Source organism: Gymnodraco acuticeps, unplaced genomic scaffold, assembly GCF_902827175.1.
Source record: "Gymnodraco acuticeps unplaced genomic scaffold, fGymAcu1.1, whole genome shotgun sequence".
NCBI classification, from domain to species: Eukaryota; Metazoa; Chordata; class Actinopteri; order Perciformes; family Bathydraconidae; genus Gymnodraco; species Gymnodraco acuticeps.
The window spans coordinates 1,115,452-1,138,038 of record NW_022989752.1 but is presented as its reverse complement, the minus strand read 5'-3'; the positions used below and the strand labels follow the sequence as shown (position 1 = coordinate 1,138,038).

Here is a 22,587-nt window from a genome sequence, read left to right as displayed (position 1 = left end):
TAGTTATACATTTTTAATGAATTGTATACACATTTACAAGCTTTACGTATACGTCAGATATACGTTCAATATCAAGGAGTGGCTGTTCATTTGATATTTTTGACAGATGTTGTGTTTTTCGTGTCGGTGTTTCCCGGCAGTGTAGCCCACAGTCGGTCTTCCTTCAGGAAAAAGCGGCAACTTCTGCTGCTGCATTGCCTGAATCGCCAAACACTCTGTAAATATCTCCGTGTAAATATCTCTAAGACTGGATATTCCGTGACATATTTAAAGTTCTATCAGGAATGACTCATCCAGGTAAGCATCAAAGAGCTGTAGAGTAGACACTGTAGGGATATTGAGAGTTAGTTTTGTTGAAGTGAACTGTTAGAAACGGCGTGCTGCTGTTTTCTCCTCCCACTTCTTCACCGTTTTGACCCAGTTTAGGCTGTGTTGTCTGCAAACTGCAGATTATTACTCACGCCATTGCTAATTCCAAACGCTCATAACACGACGGTTCCTCCTGTTAACGGTTACATTTCAAATGTAAATGAAGGTGCAGTAAATTAGCGTTAGCCGCCTAACATATTATATTATTCGTTATTCACTCCGTTATTCACAACCGGGTTGGACTTAAAGAGCCCGTGACACGAGTTTCCCCCATCATCCAAACCCTTCAATTTGAGTAAATATTGTCCCCTTGAAAACCGTTACTGCACTGATTTTGGATATTTGTACTTTGATAACCATTCATCTGCCCTTCAATGTTGACCATTTTCTGGATCTTCTCGGGGATTCTTCAAGTCCCGCCAAATTATGTGTGACGTCATTGCGGGCACAGCGCTCCAGCTGCACCGTTCAGGATCCCAGCATCTGCATGTAAACGCACGATGGCGCACACAGCAGCAAGCTCAGACAGCGATGACAGTTTAATGTTGAACGTGTCTGAGAGCTCATATGAGGCTGAAGGATCGGTTTATGTTGTATCTGTTAGAAGTTTAGGAATTAGGTGCATCAATATGGGCGATCATACGGTCATGTAGCCAGTGGTGGAATGGGACTAAAAATCATCCCGGGACTCTCGACCGGCCCACTTCGGTACCGCTAGTAAATTGTCAACGGGGGAGTGGGGGATGTCAGGGGCGGCGGGTGCTGTAGATAGTACATGTAAATATGTAAATATTTGTGTCACTGCATCCTGGTAAAATACAAATATAATGCAATATCTGTGTCTTTGACATTAGCGCTGCTAGCCACCTGTGCCCTGTACTACGAAGCCAGTTCAACATACCCTGGATATGTTTGAGTAACAAACAAACTAACAACAACAAACTAACAAACGAGATCTCGCTAAGCGGTCCTACGATGCTGGTTATCAACTCGGTAAATCAAGCCAGGCTTTCTCTCTCCAGCTGAGAGCGCGTTCACGTCTAATGGCCCGTCTACACTACAGGCGTCGAAAAAGCTTGAAGCTGGGCGTGTCTGAGGCTTGGCGATTTTTTGCGAGCAACGCGACCAACAACCAATCACATGAATCTCCCGCCCCCGACATACAAAGCAATAGCAATGTTAAAACGAAGTAAACTGGATATAAAATCCCCAAACAGGCGAAAACCTACCAGTTTCACCCACTGTCTCTGCCTCCTCCCTCCATGCCTCGCTCCTCCGGTTTGTATCCCGGTAGATGAACAGAGACTGATCATACAGCACCGGGTGATTCACTACCGCTATAATGAATTTTCCCTCCATTTTTTTGAATATGAGGAAATGACCTGCGTAGTCTCTCCCAGCATACACGCGGTTTGATTGGCTCGCTTGTACTGGCAGATTTGCATAAACGGGATTTCATTGGCTGACGCCAGCTTCGAGCAAGCATCGAGCCTCAAAAGTTGAACATTGTTCAACTTTTGACGCCGATCGACGCTCGCGATGCTTGCAACGCCTTGCCATGCTACCCACAATGCAGTTCGGCGAAGTTTGAAAATATCCTACGTCACCCCATTCAAATGAATGGGCGAAGCGTTGAAAGCATTTTTTGACGCCTGTAGTGTAGACGGGCCGTTAGACACAGTGGATCTGACTTTAATTACATTTGACTCGAGTGTTTCGTCAACATAATATGTTGCTTAAAATTAGGGGTGCACCGAATGGGAAATTCTTGGCCGAAACCGATACCGAAAATAGGAAACAGTTGGCCGAAAACCGAATGCCGAAAGGCCGAAAATGATTAATAGAAATATATATATATATAATGTATACATTTTTTACCAATGTTGTTCAGCTACCTGATTATGGAAATAGACATGATTATGGCAAAACTTAACTTAAATAATAATCACTATTATGGGTCCATAAAACATTTATTCAGCACTTTTGAATGCATACAGTACATTTATATATGTCATGTATTATTGCTAAAAAACATTATATCGCAGTCTTAGTGTCGCCAACTCGTTTCTAATATGCAAAGACAACAAATGCGTCTATGATGTATTTTCGATCAGACGAGATCTCTCCCCCGTCTGTGTGCGAGGGGGCGGGGCAGTTTATGTGGTTAAACTTTACCTGTCTCGATGTGGAGAATACTTGTTACCATAAGTGCAATAAGAGTTTAGCATGTAAGCACGAGCAATTTGTCTAAACATTTAGCAAAAGTGCACCGCATGCAGACGGAGGAATGTACCGGGTTCGACCGTCTTTCTAGCAGCTCTGTAGCTCCATCACGAGTAACGTTTCCACGTCAGGTGTTATGTATGCTAGCAGCAACACACGGAGTTAACTACATGATACAAACATGGGCTAATGATTAGAGGTAACTGAGTTATTTAGTTTGTTAAAATTTCAGCTATTCTGTTTTATGTATGCTAGCAGCAACACACGGAGTTAACTAGGCCTACATTATACAAACATGGGTTAATGATTAGAGGTAGGCTAACTGAGTTATTTAGTTTGTTAAAATTTCAGCTATTCTGTTTACAGTCTGTCATCAGATTATTTAATACGATTTGTTAAAGGCTCAGGGCAATCTCGATGACAAAGCTCAATGTTCCCCCCCCTGTGAGCTAGCCGCGAGCATGGTCGCCGCGTCTTTATTACGTCATCACAACAACACGTTAGGTTACCAACGTAAGTCTGTTCTGACATTCGGTGATATTTTTTCGGTGCTAAAACCCTTTCGGCCGAAAGGGCCTTTTTAACCATTTTCGGCCGATAATTTTCGGTGGCCGAATATTCGGTGCATCCCTACTTAAAATAATACTTCTGCATACAGTATGTGACACTGTAAGTGTTGCACGGCCAGATACGGCTCGAGAAGCTGACTCAGATAAGGAAATATATGATATATTATGATATTATATGATCGATGATCTGATTGATGATGTAATATGAATGATAAGTGCTACACGTCGGCGTCGGCGTCTTCTCTGCATACAGCAGTTCAAACTGTATTTCCTTTATCCTGAAATATGACTTGAGAGATTTAAACTCCGCACACTGAGTTTATCTCTTTTCTATAGACGCTGGAGGCGGGCAGCGTCAGGTAAAAAAAGTCATTTAGCCTTCCCAAACCTGAGCCTCACGCGCCGCCTATGGGGGATGTGCTAGTGACTTATCCGACCGGCCCACTTCGGTACCGGCCCATCGGGATTGGTCCCGATGGCCAGTCCCCCACTGCACCCAGCCCACGTAAACTGTCAACGGGGGGAGCCTCGCTGCGGGGAAACGGTGGACCTGGTGTCCCGATCGGAGTGGGAATAATAATAATAATAATCCGTGCATTTTATCCATTAATTTCCCCAACATTGTGGTAAAAAAAAACCACACGTTTAATCCATGTTGGTGTACTACAACTACAACAAGCATCGGTTTGTTTTCTCATCAGGAAATGCAGACCGGTTCAAACAAACGATTTTTAATCATCATTCTCACGATCATTTAATCTATCATATGTTCGCCGAATTGACATGAAAGCACTAATAAATGTAGTTTCATCCACTTGAGTTTACAACTACAACAATAATCGATTTGTTTTTATATCACATCCTACGGGAGGAAATTCAGTAGCTCTCACTACCGATTTTGAATCCTAATGTAATCATCATCTTCACCACGATCATTTATGTTTATGTTCGCCGAATTGACATGAAAGCACTGACAAATATGAATATACTGTCGTCAACTTCATTAAAACGTTATTAACGTGCCTAAACTCAGTAATTCACCATTTCTACGCATGACAACACACTTTGTCCGTGTTTGGCTCTCTCGCCGCACAGTGAAGCGTTCCCGCATTGACGTCACTTCCGGCTTCCCCCAAAACTTCAAAATGAGTCGATAACGGTATCGCACCATCTTTTTTAAACTGACGGTTCGAGATGACTAGTAGCCCAATATTTCATTGCACAACAGTTGTTGGGATGCTGTCACAGGCTCTTTAAGTGAACCAGAGATGTCTACGTTAAAATGGCCCACTCACTCGGTTGTACCGTAGTTACTTGAATTCTGATGGCGCCCACTGAAATACAACTGTGTTTTTTATTTTTTACCAGTGAGGTGCGCTGTTGCTTCTCTGTAGAGAAAAATATCCTCCTTAAGGTGACAGTACCTGAAGAAAGATGCCAGGTCCTAAGGGGGAATATGCTGCGGTGGCGAGCCCCGTGAAGAAGAGCAAACTGTCTCTGAAGTTCCTCCAGAAGAAAGAAGCTAAACGGGCTCTGGATTTCTCTGAACCTCTAGCAGATGAGCCCAAAACCGTTAAACATGTGGAGCCTGAAGCGAGGTGCGTATGGGCTGTCATTGTGGTTTTATTTTTGGTCATACAAAGTTCAAAACACTGATATAACCAGACATTTTGTTGAGGTATGACGTGTGTAGTTATGCTGTCTGTTGGTCCTTGCCAAATACATGCCAGCCAGTCATTTAACACAATTACATCACATTGTCTGATCATTTCAAAAATATATGTAGACAAGGATATCTTCTATATTGATATTTGGGTAGAGATACAACCATGGCGAATGAGTGCAGCCCCAGTAAAACTGCAGGGATGAAACAAATAACTGATGTTTGATGATGTTTGTCTTTCATTTAAATGTAAATGATATTGTGGTCTCCACTGTGCAGCAGCTGTGATCAGGTGGTGCCCAGTCCTTCTCCATGTCCTGCCTCTCCTGGCCTTCTCCTGTCGTCTGATAAGAGGGATACATTGGTGCCATTTGTGGGGCTCAACAACCTGGGCAACACCTGCTATTTGAACAGCATCCTACAGGTGGGGCATCCCCAGAGACAGAATGGATGTATATCGTATGTAATACAGTTAGAAAGGATCATGCTTTACACATTGAAGTGTATGACTCAACTCAGTAAAAACACAGGCAACCATGAGGGTCATTTATATTTGAAAACAGTCTCATGAAATGCCGTTTCTTTAGAGAAAACATGCCAATTGGAAGATATATACACAATTATAAAACGGACAAGTCAAATCAAACAATCTGATTGGTTCTTAGCCATGATATACTGAGCGTATACCACGGGTAGAATTGTAAGTTACTTTTCACAACAAATCAGTATCCCTCCGCGTCTGAGAAAAACAGTATACCGTTGGGCTGAAAAGCAAACTGCTTCGCGTCGGGCCGAACCACGCCCCTTAGCTGTGATATAATGAGCATATACCACGGCCTGTCGTGAGCTATTGCTTAAATATATTGTGATGCATTTCATCCGGCCATCATCGTGGATTACGTTTTGTCATCAAATTAAACGAATCATGTAAACATGTAATGCCAAGATACAGGCCCTGTCTTGCTTAAATAATTATGAACCAGCTACCAATAAATATGTCAATTTGTCAAGGAAACAACATTGCTTTCTTTGTCAATAACAATAAAGCTCACCGTTAACTAGGGATCATGGAACGATTCATCGAATATTTGAAATTATTCAGGTTCTTTTTTTTCTTTGGGAGTGGAAGTTGATTACATATTATTCGTTGTTGTTAGCTTCTGGTGCTAGTGAGCTACGCTAACGCATATAAGGAGTTTTTTCAACAACAAAGCGGAGGAGAGTCCTCTCCTGTCAGACTGAGAGGCTCAGTATTTATTTATTTATTTTCTGAAAATTAAATAATATATATTGTTTTTTGTAAACATTTTTTCTCACATTTTTTTTTTTTTATAGGATATGTACATTTCGGTTAATCGGTTAACGGTTTTTTGGGGGGTCGAATATACATTTGCTTTCAAATTCCCATCCCTACTGTTAACACATCATTTGGCATAGCTGCTCAGCAGTGCTATGTTTCATCCTCACAGCACACGTTCAAAGAGTCACTTGTTTTTATTCTCTAAGAAACCACAAGCAGGGTTAATAGTCCATACCTGTAAACAATTAGAGGAAGTGTTTTTCAGCTTTTTGTGCAGATGGATCATTTTAAATAGGATTTAGATGTTATGTCTGATTTCTCCTCCAGGTGCTGTACCACTGCCCAGGGCTTAGAGAAGGAATAAAGAAACTGTACAACCTGTCGAAAAGTACGGACAAACCAGAAGAAATGGATCAAAATGAAGAGGTTGGTAGAATATAAATGAGATTTCTATTAAACAAAATGTAGAACCAGGGCTTCTGAAATGTAAGAATCATACGTTTTGCATTTTAAATGGTAGGGCATTTATAAATAACAATCGGACACTGTATAGTGCTTCTGTTATCATATCAGTTGTAATTATATTTTTAACAATAATTATTTTTAGTAGAATTAAGCTACAATTCAGACCCCTTGTTTTATAATGTTGTTGTTTTGTTTCTTAGCAGTCAGAAGATTCCTCTGAGGCTCTGCCGCCTCAGCTTGAGCTCCTGGGCAGCTTCAACAGTCTGATCACATCTGTGCAGCAGCTGCAGTCCAGCTTCCTGTTGAACCCCGACAGCTTCACCGAGGGAGAGCTCGCTACACCACCTCGCAAAATACTCAACACACTCAGGTAGTCATGTGGTTAAATGAGGCCCTGATGACTGTCTCTTTTTTTTTCATATCTTTTAATGAAAACAATTTATTTTTCAGCAATAGAAACTAAAACAACAGCAAATGTTTCCTTTTTTTACAAGCTAAAACAAATCTAAAGTAATATTTGTATTCCCGTTAACCATGTATTGTAGTGGAGCAGATAAGCTAGTTCAATGTATTGTATGTTGCATATCATAATTAACTTTGTACCATGGCCAATCCAACGACTCATTACATTAGGCCAATTCAATTACTTGTTACACTAGGCCTATCAAATGCTTGTAATGATGCCACCTATTGTTAGAGCAATGGGTGGGTCTTGTGAATGGATATTTCCAGCAGGGGAACCAATCAGAGCCTCCGATGGGACCAACAACGAGGACATTATCTGTCAGAATCAAAGACTTCTTATATAAGTCATTAAAATAGTTTCAAGAATAATTGTTTTTCTACAAGTTAACCAATTGTAACCTGACTCTGTGTGTTGCAGGCAGCTGAACCCCATGTACGAAGGCTATCTTCAGCACGACGCCCAGGAGGTCCTGCAGTGCATCCTGGGATATATCCAAGAGGCTTGTGACACCATCAGAAAGGATTTAAAGACGGAGGATTCAGAGGAATCTGAGGTGAAACCTGAGCACGGTGTTGATTCAGCGGCCAGCAGCACCCTGACCAAAGAAGAGGACGGCCAGGTCAGCGGAAAGAGGAAGAGCGACACCGAGGTGGGAAATGCCAAAAAGAAGCCAAAATCCCTCAAGGCCAAGAAATCTGATGCAGGGGATAATAAACCCCTCACTCGTTCGAAGAGGAAGTCCTTGAATGAAATCACGGTGGACAACAAAGAAGACAAAGATGGAGAGGAGGAGGAGGAGGAAGGGACGAAGATACTGAACAAGGAGGATGGGAGTGACGGGGAGGGGAAAGGCGACAAGGCTTCGAAAGAGGCAGAGGGGAAAAGAAAGAAGAAGTCTAAGCTGAGCTGGCTGAGGCCTTCTGGGAAACAACCCAGTATTTTCTCCAAGTTCCTCAGCGTGGGGAAGATCAGCTCTGTGAAGAACCAAAGCAAAGCAGAGCCGGAGAACGCTGTCGCCATCGAGAGGAGCAGCGAGGAGAGAGCAGGACACACTGCTGAGGACAAGAAGACGGCTGAACCTCAAGGTACGACATCATTACTGTTAGAGGAACAGGACGGGGCGCTTTTAGCAGAGGAGAAACATAACAAGCATTGATTTGATATTGGAAATCTATATGGCCAGGTATAGGACATTCTAATTATACATGTTGTAGAAAGGATACATGTCTCATAAACTGTGTGTGTCTCTCTCCCTCCAGAGGGGCTGGACCTGATGGAGCAGCTGTTCCAGGGCTGCCTGGTGCTGAGGACGCGCTGCCTGGAGTGTGAGAGCTTCACTGAGAGGAGAGAAGACTTCCAGGACATCAGCGTCCCCGTGCTGGACGAGGAGCCCAGCAGCCCCGACGACCTCTCTGAGGGTGAGGGGCCCTTCAGCTTATATTCAGTTTGCACTCGTTCCTAATGGAAGTCCCTCTACCATGATTTATTTAAAGCTCTAAGCATGGGTGAAGTGGGTAATGACAAACACATTCTTGAGGTTTTCTTTGAGGTCACCTTTTGACAAATCCAATTTGAATTCCACTGCATGACATTAAGGATTTTGGGAGATGGCCCTGTGGGCCATCTAAGCTAATTTACAGATGGCCTTCAGCCCAATAGAGATTGCCCTGAAAAATGCGTGCGGACGAAATTACGCACGAAGGGTTAGAACCCCCCTAGAACATTTAGATGTTTGCAGGTCTTAGATGCTGTCTGGTGCATTCTCTAGACTGAATTATAAGATGAACCACCACAATATTATAATGTACAATTTCAATTTTATTCTTCATTTCACTTGTTTGTTTGTTCTTGTTTGTGTTTGCATGCCCTGCATAGCTATAAGAAATACTTAAGTTGTTGGTCAAGACACTTTCCATCTGATGAAGGCAAATGCCTTCCCAGATGTAAAAAAGTAGAACACATTACATTCAGTTATAACTGCCAAAACAAACATTATTTACACTATTATGACCCCTGTTAAAAATGTTTGTAATGGTATCTACTAGGGGTGTAACGGTACACGTACCCATACCGAAATTATTCGGTACGGGCCCTTCGGTTCGGTACAGGTGTGTACCGAAGTGTACCGAACGAATATAACGTTAAACGTAAAAAATTGAGAACGTGAACAACTTTTTGGAAGTAATCTCAGGTGCTGCGTCGCAGCATTCAGAGTAATTTGCTCACATTGGGTTCAACGCGTCATAGAGCGAGCAAGTCATTTAATTGGATGAGAGGCATACTATGAGAGCTGGTCAGAGGGATGCGTTCAAATGTAGTTAGTAATTTGAGGAACTGTCGAAATGGCGAACGCAGATAAAGTTGAGCTCGAAAATCCTCCAGCATCATTGAAGTCTCCGGTTTGAGAACATTTTGGTTTCGCAGTTACGTACAAGGATGAAGGACAAAGACAGGTGGACCGAACCAAAGCTGTTTGTCGGCATTGTTCAACTAAAATTGGTTACGCGGCTGGCAATACATCAAGCTAGCACACTCATTTGAAAAGGCATCACCCGAACGTGAATATCACCGGTACCAAAAGAAAAAAAGACTGAAGTGCAAACCCAACTCCCGCTAGCATGTAAGCCTCCACCACTCGCAGAGAGTTCAGACCGAGCCAAAGCTGTTACAAACACCAAATATCCTTATGTTGCCATGTTAGCAAAGCGCTACCTGGCTGTATCTGCTACCTCTGTCCCTAGCGAGGGTGTTCTCCACAGCAGGAGACATTGTTAGTGCCAGCAGATCTGCCCTTTCAGCAAGCAATGTGGACAAGTTAATTTTTCTTTAAAAAAACATGAAAATACAATGACAAGCAAGTCCTAATGTCAAGCTGGCTGCTTAGGAACTAGTACAGTAGGCTACAGTTCAAATACAGATTATTTCAGTGAATCGAAAAGCTGCACCTTAATGTTTATTTTATTTTTTTTTTAGTGAAGATTCACAGTTTAATAAAAAATAAAAAACCCAAAACTAATAGTTTATGTTTTGTGAGTACTAGTAGCCTACAGTAAAGTTCAAATACAGATTATTTCAGTTCATCGAAATGCTGCACCTTAATGTTTATTTTATTATATTTTGTATTTATTTGAGTGAATGCATTATTCACAGTTTAATAATAATAAAAAATATATATATATATGTTTTATTTTGTGAAAAAAAATTCTGCTGTACCGAAAACGTACCGAACCGAACCGTGACCAAAAAACCGAGGTACGTACCGAACCGAAATGTTTGTGAACCGTTACACCCCTAGTATCTACTGTAAGTTGGTCGAACGAATGCCTCCTCATCCGGAAGCTGACCGAGCAGCAGTCGAGAGGAGCCGAGCGCATCCGCGAAGCACACAAAATGGCGACGTCAGAGTTCCCGTTAGCCGGCAAATCTAAATCTCTTCGGTCAAAATAATTTCCCTTTAGCGCAATACCGCTTCAGTTGCGCCACTTATGTGACAGACAAGAAGAGTATGTGACAGACAAGAATAGTCAATTCTAATGTCTAACACTTAATGTGGAGAAAGAGATGTCCTGTATGGGTTGATTGTGCGTTGATCTGTTGCAGGGCTCGACATTATAAATGGCCCGCTGGCCCGGAAGCACTATTTAGTAGGTCTGTGCATCTTCACTGGTCTCACGATTCGATTCGATTACGATTATCCTGTCAACGATTCGATTCAATTCGATATCCCGATGCATCCCGATGCATCACGATGCATCACGATTCATACCAATGCGTTGCATCCTCAATTTTCTATATTACTGCCCATGGCTTATTTTTCATCAATGCATACATGCAGTAAATACATATGAACTCTCTTTTTATTATTTAGAAAGTGCTTCAGAAATCAATAACATAAATGTCTTGACATTCATTTATAAACCAAAATAAATGAATTGTATAGGTCTAGCCTCCCTATATCTGTGTGTGAAGTTGTTCCATCCTCAAAAACAAAAAAAGAATGCTTCTGCAGTCTAGCTGCAGCTTCTAGCAACGGTCTTCTGTTAAGAAAGGACACTGAATGTCCTGAATGTGGCATCACACACAGGACTTGAGTCTGAACACATCAGACAACAGGAGTATTTACAACACCGGAGGAGTTAAAGGAGAGTGACAGGGAGTATGAGAAGAAGAGGGAGAGAAAGTTTCAGCTTGATCGATTGAGTTGGCTTCTAGTGGTGCAGTGACGCGTCCTAAAACCCTTTTGTAATCTATCGATTAGATTTATGATTCGAAAATTATAAAAGTAGGGTAGACATGTGGAGATTATCCGGCTGAACAAAACGTGCATTTATCAATAGTGCTGGGGGGAAACGATTATTTTGAAAACGATTAATCGGGCGATTATTTGATCGATTAGTCGACTAATCGAACGATTATTTTTCTGTTGTTCAATTCATAAAAAACGTAATGTAAAAACAATTTTGTTCACGATACTGTGTCTCAGGGGATCTTAATATTTAAGAACCTATTAATGTGTTATACCAGATTAACGGAAATAATCTCAGCTAACTGACGATACAAACCATGTTTACCAACACAAAACAAAACACAAGTCTCATAAGAAGCAAACTAAAATGCTATCTAAATGACCCCTGAGCGAAAAATGCTAACGGACATTGGCACAGAACTCAAGATAAAAGTACCCTTATTACTTATCGTAGCTGCACATACAAGATATCCGATTAAAGCTGAGACTCCACAGATTATGTAGGTACATAGTATCATCACTGAGTGATCCGGACTCGCGACAGGGGAAGCAAATACAGTCATCACAACACGTACCTTCACAGAGCTTCTAGGGAGATCGTCTCACCGCCGTAGCTGTCAATCTGATCAAAATACGTGTTCAATGGCATTCAAATGAGAAAAAACGCGGCTGAATCGGTTAATCCATAGGTTTTTAACGTCTATGTATACAAAAATTATTGAATTTATAATCCATAATTCCATTTTTATGTAAAAATCGGAGAGCAAATGCTAGCTGCTAATGGTTGCCACCACAGCTAGCTGCTGCTTCCGGTCAAGCAGCAGTCTCAGTGAGATATAAATATATAAATATCTTTGCGTTTTGGACTAACTTTAAAATATTCCCATGCTTTTGAAGACCTAGGGCGAGATGTTTTCGTTTGAGGGCTTCGTGCGCAATCCTGTGAGGAGGAGGTGATAGCCGTTTCAGTCTCCATTGTGTTAGAAGTGCGATTGCGAACTGCTTGTTGCTTTGGGTGACCCACGTGTGTGTGGCGACCATATATACAGTCTATGGTGGCGACACGGAAATATGTCGTCGACGATATTTTGAAGTCGACGTCGTCGACGCGTCGCTACAGCACTATTTATCAAACAGGTTTGTTTTCCACAGACCTTATTTCCAGCTATTTTCCAGAATCCTGTGGAGAAATCCCATTGCTTTTTGTTGAGGGAACCAGCAGCTTACTTCCTGGTTTTAGGATGCGTCACTGCACCTCTCAATATGATGCCGTATAAACAAGGTCTTCTGTCGGCTCTGTGCCGACCTATGCTGACAAGTAAGTGAAGAGTAGACAATATAAAGGTATTGCTAGGGAAATGTCCCAGCAGTTTAGGATAATGAAGGATCTAATCTAATCTATAGCCATTACATGTCTAACTCCTAATGACAGGAAGGCAGAAAGCGCATTATACAAATAATAATACTCATAATAGCAGACATTTTTTAACAATGACCACAATATCATTATTTTAATAAACCAAATATGAACAATTGAGGAAAATGAGGAAGAACTGATGATTCAAATGTTGTAGTGCAAGTAGTAATGTAGTTAGTGCATAAATTACTATTGCAACAAATGTGTTAATTTTCTTCATTATTAGTCGATTTTTTTTGGACGAATGCTCCGTGGTTACAATGGTGGGGCCAGTGACAATACAATTCCACCGGCCCGGAGTGCCAGTGGAATTTTACCCTTAATGTCTACCCCTGTGTTGGTAATGCCTCGGGGTTCCGGTGGGCATGTAAACAAATGCATAATGCTGCGCTATACTTTGTGGCCTCACCCAGTTGCATAGCGACACTTATTGTTTAGGTGTCTTTTAATAAGCAGGTAGTCCTATCATTAGCTAGAACTAGCTGGATCTGATCGATATGGACATAAACGCGAGTGAAGTCTAATCTGACGGGAGAGAGAGATCAGCTGCTGCTGACGAGTCGAGACTCGACACGCAGCTCTGCATGATCACATGCAGCGGTGAGCGGACAAAACACACACTTCAGGTTAGAATATCACACGTAGCTATTTTAATTAACTCTCAAACTACCTAAACTAGTTATAGATATGTTTAGTTTTACTGTCGGGTCACTCATTACTGGATCCGCATGATACTGGCATAATAGATTGCCCGATCGGGCAACCAGCAGGTGAGGCTTCATTGCCCGAGCTAAATACTAGATGGCCCCGGGCCATCGGGCAGTCCTTAATGTCGAGCTCTGAATTCAAACGTATCTGCACAGCTTTTCTTCCAGATAACGATTCAGATGAAAAATAATAACTGATAATAATTTACTGAGTGTTATTCTCTCTCCCCACAGTGTCTCCTGATCCCAAACCGGAGCTGAAGACTCTGAAGTGGGCCATTGGTCAGTTTGCGTCGGTGGAGCGAATCGTCGGGGAGGACAAATACTTCTGTGAGACGTGTCACCACTACACCGAGGCCGAGAGGAGCCTGCTGTTCGACAAAACTCCTGAAGTGATCACCATCCACCTGAAGCGCTTCTCTGCCAACGGCTGCGAGTGAGTTCAGGAGAACTGTGTACTATAACAATGTTTGACCTTCTGTACTAAGACTTTCTCATGGCTTAGTATATTCAGGGTTCGTACGGGTGCTTGAAATCCTTGAAAATGCTTGAAATTTGACGTGGTGTTTTCAAGGTTGGGAAAGTGCTTGAATTTTGGGAATGGTGCTTGAAATTGAGATAAAGTAAATGCTTTACTTTTACAATAAATTGCTGTCTGACTGAATAGTTCGCTTTTTAGATTAAAATAAAAATAATTGCTTCGCTTCTACATAAAACAGCTCCGCTGCGGCCTTCCCGCGCTATGCGCGCGACCTGCAAGAGTTTGTGTTACGTGTGACCTGGGCATTCTGATGAGTGATAGATGACTGTGTGCCAGGAGGTTGCAGTTTCAACGAGCGTTGGCTAGCAGAAGACAAATACAAGCCATGGCTAAGACGAGGGTCAAGCCCACGAGTAGCCTCCTGCAAAGTTTGCAAAAATAACGATGCGAGAGTCTGCGCTGACGAGCCATGAAAGGTACGCCGGAGTAGAGCATTTTAGATTAGGCTAACGTTGCATGTTACGTTTGTTTAAGCTAACGTTAGCTAGCTGAATAGCGAACTCGATTGAGGGATAATAATAATTGCAGGGGACAATCATTTCAGAGGAGCGTACCTATGTTATGTGCGTTACAGTCGCCATCGTGTGGTGTTCAGAGGATGAAGCACTCACGGCATTTCGTGTTATAGTCACGAAATATAATCTATTGATTTGACACAGAGCGATTTTGAAAGCAATGTATTTCTACTGGTAGTATGTTTCGTGCCTAAACCAAATGTGACTTGCTCTATAGAAATCAGTCACATTGACCCGAAGACACATTTTCGTTTGTATTACTGGTCTGGGGGAAGCTCGCGAGTGTGTTTGTGTATTTTTGCGTTTGTTTCCCGGGGAAACACTCACAAGAAACACCAGCTGTTGTTATGCCTGCTGTGACGTTAAGTTACTCAGTTCTCCGCTTGTAATTATGCCGAAGCTTCAAAGTTGTATTTATCATCTGAATTTGCCGAAACAAGTTTAATATTCTGAAAGCCAAGACTTTGTTTATTTGAAAACAGATGAAAACAAACTGTCTTTTATATAAAATTGAAGTATTATACAAGTAAAACTACATGTTGCTTTAATCCCATGTAATTGTAGAATGAACACAGTCTTCCTTTGAAGATGTATAAGTCAGGTGTCTTGAGTAGTCAGCATTACCTACAAATCATTGTACACATTTGTAAATATTATTTTCCACTTGTTACCATTGTGAGTCTATTTCTATGCAGCTCTGCGTGATTGTGTGGCTACAATTCAGACTAATACGCTACCAGAGGTGGAATAAGTACTCAGGTATTGTACTTGAGTAAAAGTATAAGTACTCAGATCTTGTAGTGAAATTATAAGTACTCAGATCTTGTACTTGAGTAAAAGTAGAAGTACTCAGATCTTGTAGTGAAATTATAAGTACTCAGATCTTGTACTTAGCAAAAATAGAAGTACCAGAGTGTAGGAATACTCTGTCACAGTAAAAGTCCTGCATTCAAAATATTCCTCAAGTGAAAGTAGAAAAGTATTCGTAATAATATATATGATATGTTTTATAATGATTGATCATGAAAGTGTTCTCAAAGCTGGTAAAGGTGCAGCTAGTTTGAATGATTTTGTGTACTGCAGGGTAGCTGGTGGATTTACTCCAGGTGGAACTAAAGATTTAACACTTGATTATATTTCACATCATTCATCCTGATCTGTAAAGTAACACCATGTACCTCTGAACTGTAGAGGAGTAGAAGTACACCATGTACCTCTGAACTGTAGAGGAGTAGAAGTACACCATGTACCTCTGAACTGTAGAGGAGTAGAAGTACACCATGTACCTCTGAACTGTAGTGGAGTAGAAGTACACCATGTACCTCTGAACTGTAGTGGAGTAGAAGTACACCATGTACCTCTGAACTGTAGAGGAGTAGAAGTACACCATGTACCTCTGAACTGTAGTGGAGTAGAAGTACACCATGTACCTCTGAACTGTAGTGGAGTAGAAGTACACCATGTACCTCTGAACTGTAGTGGAGTAGAAGTACACCATGTACCTCTGACTTGTGTTTACTGCCAACCTAAAAGTACCTCAAAAATAGTAATCAATAATGTATTGAAAAGTTATTTGGCTGATTGTTTTATATTGGCTCAGACAGGTTATATGGGACATACAGATGGGTCACTCATTTTGAAATATTAAACTTAGTTTTCTTTTCTTTAATTTTTCATCCTCGTGTAGAAGGCTATCACGAAACACACATTTGGTTGTTTATAGCATAAAGAACATCTGATTTAATGTGAGGTAGGGAAATAATCATTTGAGTATGTGTATATAAATATGTAATTTACAACAGCTGTAAGATGCTTGAAAAGCTGGAAAATGCACCTTGAAAATGCTTGAAAAGTGCTTGAATTTGACTTTGGAAAAGGTGTAAGAACCCTGTATATTGCAATCATCACATTAAAGGTGTCAGTGTTTCCCCTACCATTGTCTTGGCGGGGCGCTGCGCCCTGCCAACGGAGCCCCGCGCCCCGCCTGAAATTCAAGGTGTTTTTCTCATTTAAAAAAATAAAAATAATAATATATATATATATATATATATATATATAGCACCAAATTGCAACTGAAGTAATCTATCTACGGGCACTTTTCACATTGAACATGTGCTCTTTTATTAAATAAACTAAACGCTTATGTTATTTATCCAATGTATGTGCATGTTTCAGTGTCCACTGCTTTGCGTATTCACATTCTCCCTCCGCTCTGTTTCTGAAGGGCGGGGCTCCGCCCCCACACACACGAATGCACACACTCACAATCAAGAGACAAGAGCAGAGGAAAGGAGGAGAACAACAAAGTGTAAAAAAAGTCAAACAAATCTGCATTATTGCCCCGAGCTCTGCTGTCTGCCTGTTTGTGTGTGTGTGTGTGTGTGTGTGTGTCCCAGTGTCAAATTCGTTTATTATTGTTTAACCTCAAGCCGTTATCGTCACGGGAGAAAAACACACACAGCCTGCCCAGGTGGACTCGCGCGAACGCAACAACGAACGCAACAACGAACGTAGCGTGTGCATTCTAAAAATAGCTCACAGGTGGTGAGCAGGTACCGCGGTTTTGAACTACAGTATTGAATTTGACAGAAAACAACAATGAAACGCCAGCAGAAGAATAGTCTAATGAGTTGGGTGAAAAAAAAGACTGGAGATGTGAGTTGGTTTATTCAGTAAATTAGCTCAGGATAATTGGATGTTCTGTCTACACCTGTTGATGTGAGGCTAATGCAGGATTTGCTAGCTTGATGCTACCGGCATTTAGCGGCACTGACTCAACAAATTGCCTCTTAAAATGTATTGTCAGCAATGTATGACAAGCAGACTCACACCAATAGCTCAATATGATCATAACACGATTGCTTTCATATCAGAGATCAGATGAGGTGGAGCTGCCTCCAGCAATAGAGGATGAGGCAGAGAGAAGCAGCAGCAGCAGCACAGGGTTGCAGCAGGTATGATATATGCTGAAAGTCAGGTGATTTAAATGTATCAATGAAAGGAAGAAGTGTAGGCTATATGCTAAGAAGGGAATACAGTTTGAATAAAAGTAATACAGTACAGTGTAACACTGTACTTTATTACTTTTTAATGTACAAATATTTTGTTACTGTACGATAACAATAATCCACAGCTCCTCTCTGCTCCAGAGGATACAAAAAATAAATAATTTTTTTTTTAAATTGTAAACCTTGGGGTTTACAACTGGGTGTGGTTGGTAATTAACTTTTTGTTATATTCCATGGAATGCTCTTAACATCCCGATAGCAATGAATACATTAAATGCTTTGACAATAAATACATTAAAAAAAATTCATCTGTGGAAGCTGTGGCGCTGTAAAAAGCACGACCAATCATCTGAGCCGGCCCGGCTAAAATAACTGTCAGCCTTCCATCTGTGCACAAACTTATCTCGTCCCCTCATTGGTCATGTGCGCGTTCGTGTGTGTTGGAGGAGGGGCTCTGTAGGGAATTCTGAAGGAAGGGGCGATTGTTTCCGGTTGTGTATTTTCAAATTCTAGCGCACTCGAGCAGAGGCCTGTACTAGGGCTGAACGATATACCGTGTCATGGCGATAACCGCGGTATGCGCATGCGCGGTATTCACACCGCAGGGACGTGCGGTTTTATTCATTTAAAAAAAAAAATGCTGACGCACTTTAGCACAGAATTCAAAATAAAGATACCCTTATTACTTATCGAAACTGCACATACAATATATCCGATTAAAGCTGAGACTCCACAGATTATTTAAGTATAGTATCGAAGCGATCCGATCTCGCAACAGGGGAAGCAAACACAGACATCACAACACCTACCTTTTTACGGAGCTTTTACGGGAGATCGTCTCACCGTAGCTGTCAATCTGATCAAAAGACGTGTTCAATGGCATTAAAACGAGAAAGAAAAAACGCGGCTGAATCGGTTGATCCATAGGTTGGTAATGTATCTGTGGCTTTGAAGCAATTGTTTATAATCCATAATTCCATTTTTATGTAAAAATCGGAGCACAAGCTTCAATGCAGCTTCAATGCAGCTTCCGGTTTTGGCTACGCGTCACTCTCACTCCTTATTTGGTAATGTGTGTGTGTGTTAGACTGCGCTGGACTGCCGCATAGCCAAGACCGGAAGCAGCAGTCACTCCGGTGGCTACCATTAGCAGCTAATTTTTTGCTCTGCGATATTTACATAAAAATTGAATTATGGATTATAAATTAAATCATTTTTTTATACAGAGACGTTAAAAACCTATGGATTAACCGATTCAGCCGCGTTTTTCTTTTTCGTTTTAATGCCATTGAACACGTCTTTTGATCAGATTGACAGCTACGGGGAGACATCTCCCCTATAAGCTAAGTAAAGGTACGTGTTGTGATGTCTGTGTTTGCTTCCCCTGTCCGAGTTCAGATCACTCAGTGATAATACTATATACCTAAATAATCTGTGGAACCTCAGCTTTAATCGGATATCTTGTAAATGCAGCTACGATAAGTAATAATAAGGGTACTTTTATCTTGAGTTCTGTGCCAAAGTGCGTTAGCATTTTTCGCTCAGGGGTCATCTAGATGCTTCTTATGAGACTTGTGTTTTGTTTTGGTAAAAATGGTTTGTATCGTCAGTTAGCTGAGATTATTTCCGTTAATCTGGTATAACACATTAATAGGTTCTTAAATATTACGATCCCCTGAGACACTGTCGTGAGAAAAAAAAGTAAAGTACCCGCCGGGACTTTGGGGTTTAACGGGTTAAAAAAACCGCAATATATACCGCAGGGGGGGGGGGAAATCGCGATGTCAGTTTTTTTCAATACCGTGCAGCCCTAGCCTGTACTACGAAGCAGGATTTTCGCTTAGCCGGCTAACTTCAGGGAAAACTCTGGGTTTCCGGTCCTACGACGCTGGTTCTCTTTTTAGCAGGCTAGATCACCATGGTAACTTATTCTGTGCGGCTAACCTGCCCCGGAGCAGGTTAGGTTGCAGGCTAAGAGATCAACTCAGTGAAAGCACTGCCTGCTGACCAATCAGAGCTCAGTGTGCTGAGTTTAAAGTGATCAAGTCATATTACAGGAGAAAGGAAATACAGAAAAACTGCCGTTGCAGGAAAGACGGCCGGCAAAAATCACCGACTGTGTGAACGTGAACATTAATAGAATGGAATGCTCCAGATACCACCCCTTTCATGTGAACGCGCACCTAACTAGATAGGACACGGCTGGCTTGAGCAATCCACTTGATAACCCGCGTCGTAGTACCGTTTAGCGAGAGCGCGTATGTTTTGGACATTAGGCCAACCGGCTAACTCAAACATATCCAGGTTAGGTTGAACCAGCTTCGTAGTATAGGCCTCAGGTTTCTCCATTCTTACCTACCCAACCTTTAAGACAGACTATAGTTCCTTTACATTGAATTACTATTATTGTATACCAAGAGGATTATTTTCCCAATTCAAAACACACATTATCCTAGCACCTTTTCTACTGTTCAAGGCATACTCTACTGTGGCATTTTCTTAAGAAATAATAAACAATTTCTTTGATATTTTATGTTTTTAAAAAAAAAAAGAAATATGACATACTATACTTAGTAGACTTTTTACGACATTTTATTGTGTAAAATATGAAGACTTTCTGAAATGTTATTACGTTTGATAGTGTTTATTATGACACTTTCATGACACACTTGGACTTGTGTTATTTATTTAGTGTCACTTTTAAAATCCCCATCACAGATATTAACCCATCTCCCTTTTTCCCCTCCTAGTTTGGACCCGTATGCTGGGCTGTCCAAAGTGAACACCCCCCTGCAGACCCCCCTCACCCTGTCTCTGGAGGAGTGGTGCACCCGGCCCTCGTCCACTAAGGGTCTGCGCTATCAGCTGTTCGCTGTGGTCATGCACAGCGGCATCACCATCAGCAGCGGCCATTACACCGCCTACTGCCGCATGTCTGAGCTGAAGGACGTGAAGCTGTGGGAGCAGAGGGAGGAGGAGGAGGAGACGAGGGTGAAGGAGGAAGGGTCGGACTTTGACGATGGAGAGGTGTCTTTCAGCCTGAATGCCAGGGGACAGAGAGGGGCCAGTTTGGCTAAAACAGTAGGGAAGAAGCTGTTGGAGGGGGGGGTCGGGCTCCTGGGGGGCCAGAGGAGTCTGACCAGTTGTGACATTGGGAGCAGCGGCAAACAGTCGGAGAAGTCCTCCAGCAGTGGAGCCGCAGAGGGGTCCAAGCGCAGGAAACCTGTCATGGGACAGAACACTGAAGCAGGAGAGGAGACCTCCTGTGGGGGGGCGGGGGCCACAGAGGCTCTGCACAACCTCCTGGACTACGAGGGCAAATGGCTGCTGTTCGATGACTCTGAGGTGCGCTTGTTTGAGGAACAGGACTTCCTGCAGGCCTGCTCTCCAGAAACGTCCTCCTCCTCGACCCCCTACCTGCTGTTCTACAGGCGGATGCCTGAGCCCTAACGGGAACACGCTGTTTACTCCGGGGGCTTTCTGGCAGCTGAGCACCCAGACAATGTACAGACAGTGCCAATCATACTGTGGCTGCCATGGTAACACCTGAACTGAAGACTCTCCCACAGAGCGAACAGTCAGGACCCCCCTCACTGCAGAGGGGACAGTCAGGACCCCCCTCACTGCAGAGGGGACATTCGGGAACTTCTATGTTCAGTGATGACTTTTTGAGCCTCTTTTTTTGGGATGTGACCTGTCTTTTTGACTTCCCCGTTACCGTCTTGTCTCTAACGTCCTGTTTTCTCAGTGATTGAGTTTGGTCGCTTTTTACACATTTAAAAAGCACTTTAGAACTCAAATCCAATGGAATGAAATGCAACACGTTGAGATGTATTTTTCTAACAGGATACTGTTCTGAAATCCATGAATTAGAAGTCAGTGCGGTTTGTTTGGAATCAGTTACTCAACTAGAGAAAATAGATATTCTTATTATTGACAGAGAATGCTTCATGAACTTAGAGATAACAATATGTAGCATTTCTTTCCTGAAATATTTTTCAGGTAAAATCTTTGCCCACCAACTCTTTGAATCTGTTTTGCACTCATTCCTTAAGATGTATTTGTAATATATCTACAGACTGCTTATACAACCTAGTGTTTAAGTTGTGTCATTTAGAATTATAGCATTTGACATCAAACGGAGATGTTGAGTCAAGCTATACGCAGGCCGCCGCGTGTCTCACGAAGAAGATGCATACAAGTTCAACATATTTCTATAAATAAGCTATCCAGTTTTTTTTTAAAAGATACATTTAAGACATTATAAAAAAACTGCCTCTTTCATATCTAATTTAGTGTAACCTTTACAGCTTGAATGTGCAAACTAAGACCTGAAATCTGGATCTGCTTTAAACGGGTACGTTTCCTGATTTAGAGTTCAGTCGAGTTCCTCTCAGTGAGAGCGTTTAAGCCAAAACGATTGAACCGCTAGCTATCAGACAACAATGGAGTTCAGTGTCAGATTTATAAGACTGAAAGCGAACATCTAAGTTATGGATTTGATAGCTTTGGTAAATTCATATTTGCTTCTCAAACTTGTAAATCTGTTCCTGTGAACACTCAAAACACACAACAGGAAGTTCATTATTTGTGCTCCAGTGCTTTTAACAAGTATCACTTAGAGTAATATTATAGTCAGGTAACATTATACAGGCAAGCTGACATTTCTCATCTCAGGTTGTACATCAGAGGCCGTTTCTCAATGTCGAGTACACATGCTGCAGAGCCACTATTTCAAGTATACGACGTCATCGAGTGGCGCCGAATGCTCATGCATTTAAACAGTCCTTCGGCGCCACTCGATCACGTAGTATACTTGCAATAGTGGCTCTGCAGCATGTGTACTCGACATTGAGAAACGGCCTCTGTGTTTCTACGGTTTCAGGGAGTGAATCAGTTATGAAGCTTGGTGGGTAACAGCCATTATGGGATGCATTTCAGTGTAAATCATACATGGGGTCTTTTGGGATAGAACACACCGCTTACAGATCTGCTTTAATGTGACCTGTGTGTCATCTCTTTAAAGCTCATTCCAGCTGTAATATATTCATGTTGACCGGTTCATTCTATAAGCAATAAACTTTTTACCTTCACATTC

The 22,587-nt window shown here is 41.9% G+C and overlaps 1 protein-coding gene across 2 annotated transcripts; it reads left to right on the top strand.

Moving 5' to 3' along the window:
* Positions 1–9: 9 nt before the first annotated feature.
* On the top strand, positions 10–22,584 carry usp1 (ubiquitin specific peptidase 1). Of its 2 annotated transcripts, none has more exons than XM_034210780.1 (9): positions 10–297; positions 4,530–4,759; positions 5,107–5,248; positions 6,452–6,550; positions 6,790–6,959; positions 7,473–8,140; positions 8,315–8,473; positions 13,660–13,861; positions 20,240–22,584. In XM_034210780.1, the coding sequence occupies exons 2-9, from the start codon at positions 4,596–4,598 to the stop codon at positions 20,937–20,939; spliced, it is 2,304 nt and encodes a 767-aa protein (XP_034066671.1). In that variant the 5' UTR covers positions 10–297; positions 4,530–4,595; the 3' UTR covers positions 20,940–22,584. The 2 variants fall into 2 exon arrangements, with proteins under 2 accessions (XP_034066671.1, XP_034066663.1); XM_034210772.1 differs by having other exon boundaries at positions 5,104–5,248.
* Positions 22,585–22,587: the final 3 nt, after the last annotated feature.

Excerpts from the sequence above, each read along its gene's own strand:
- usp1 (XM_034210772.1), top strand. The coding sequence starts at position 4,596 with ATGCCAGGTCCTAAGGGGGAATATGCTGCGGTGGCGAGCCCCGTGAAG. Across the intron at positions 5,249-6,451 it reads ATTTGAACAGCATCCTACAG|GTGCTGTACCACTGCCCAGG; the intron begins GTGGGGCATCCC and ends TTTCTCCTCCAG. Across the intron at positions 6,551-6,789 it reads AAATGGATCAAAATGAAGAG|CAGTCAGAAGATTCCTCTGA; the intron begins GTTGGTAGAATA and ends TTTGTTTCTTAG.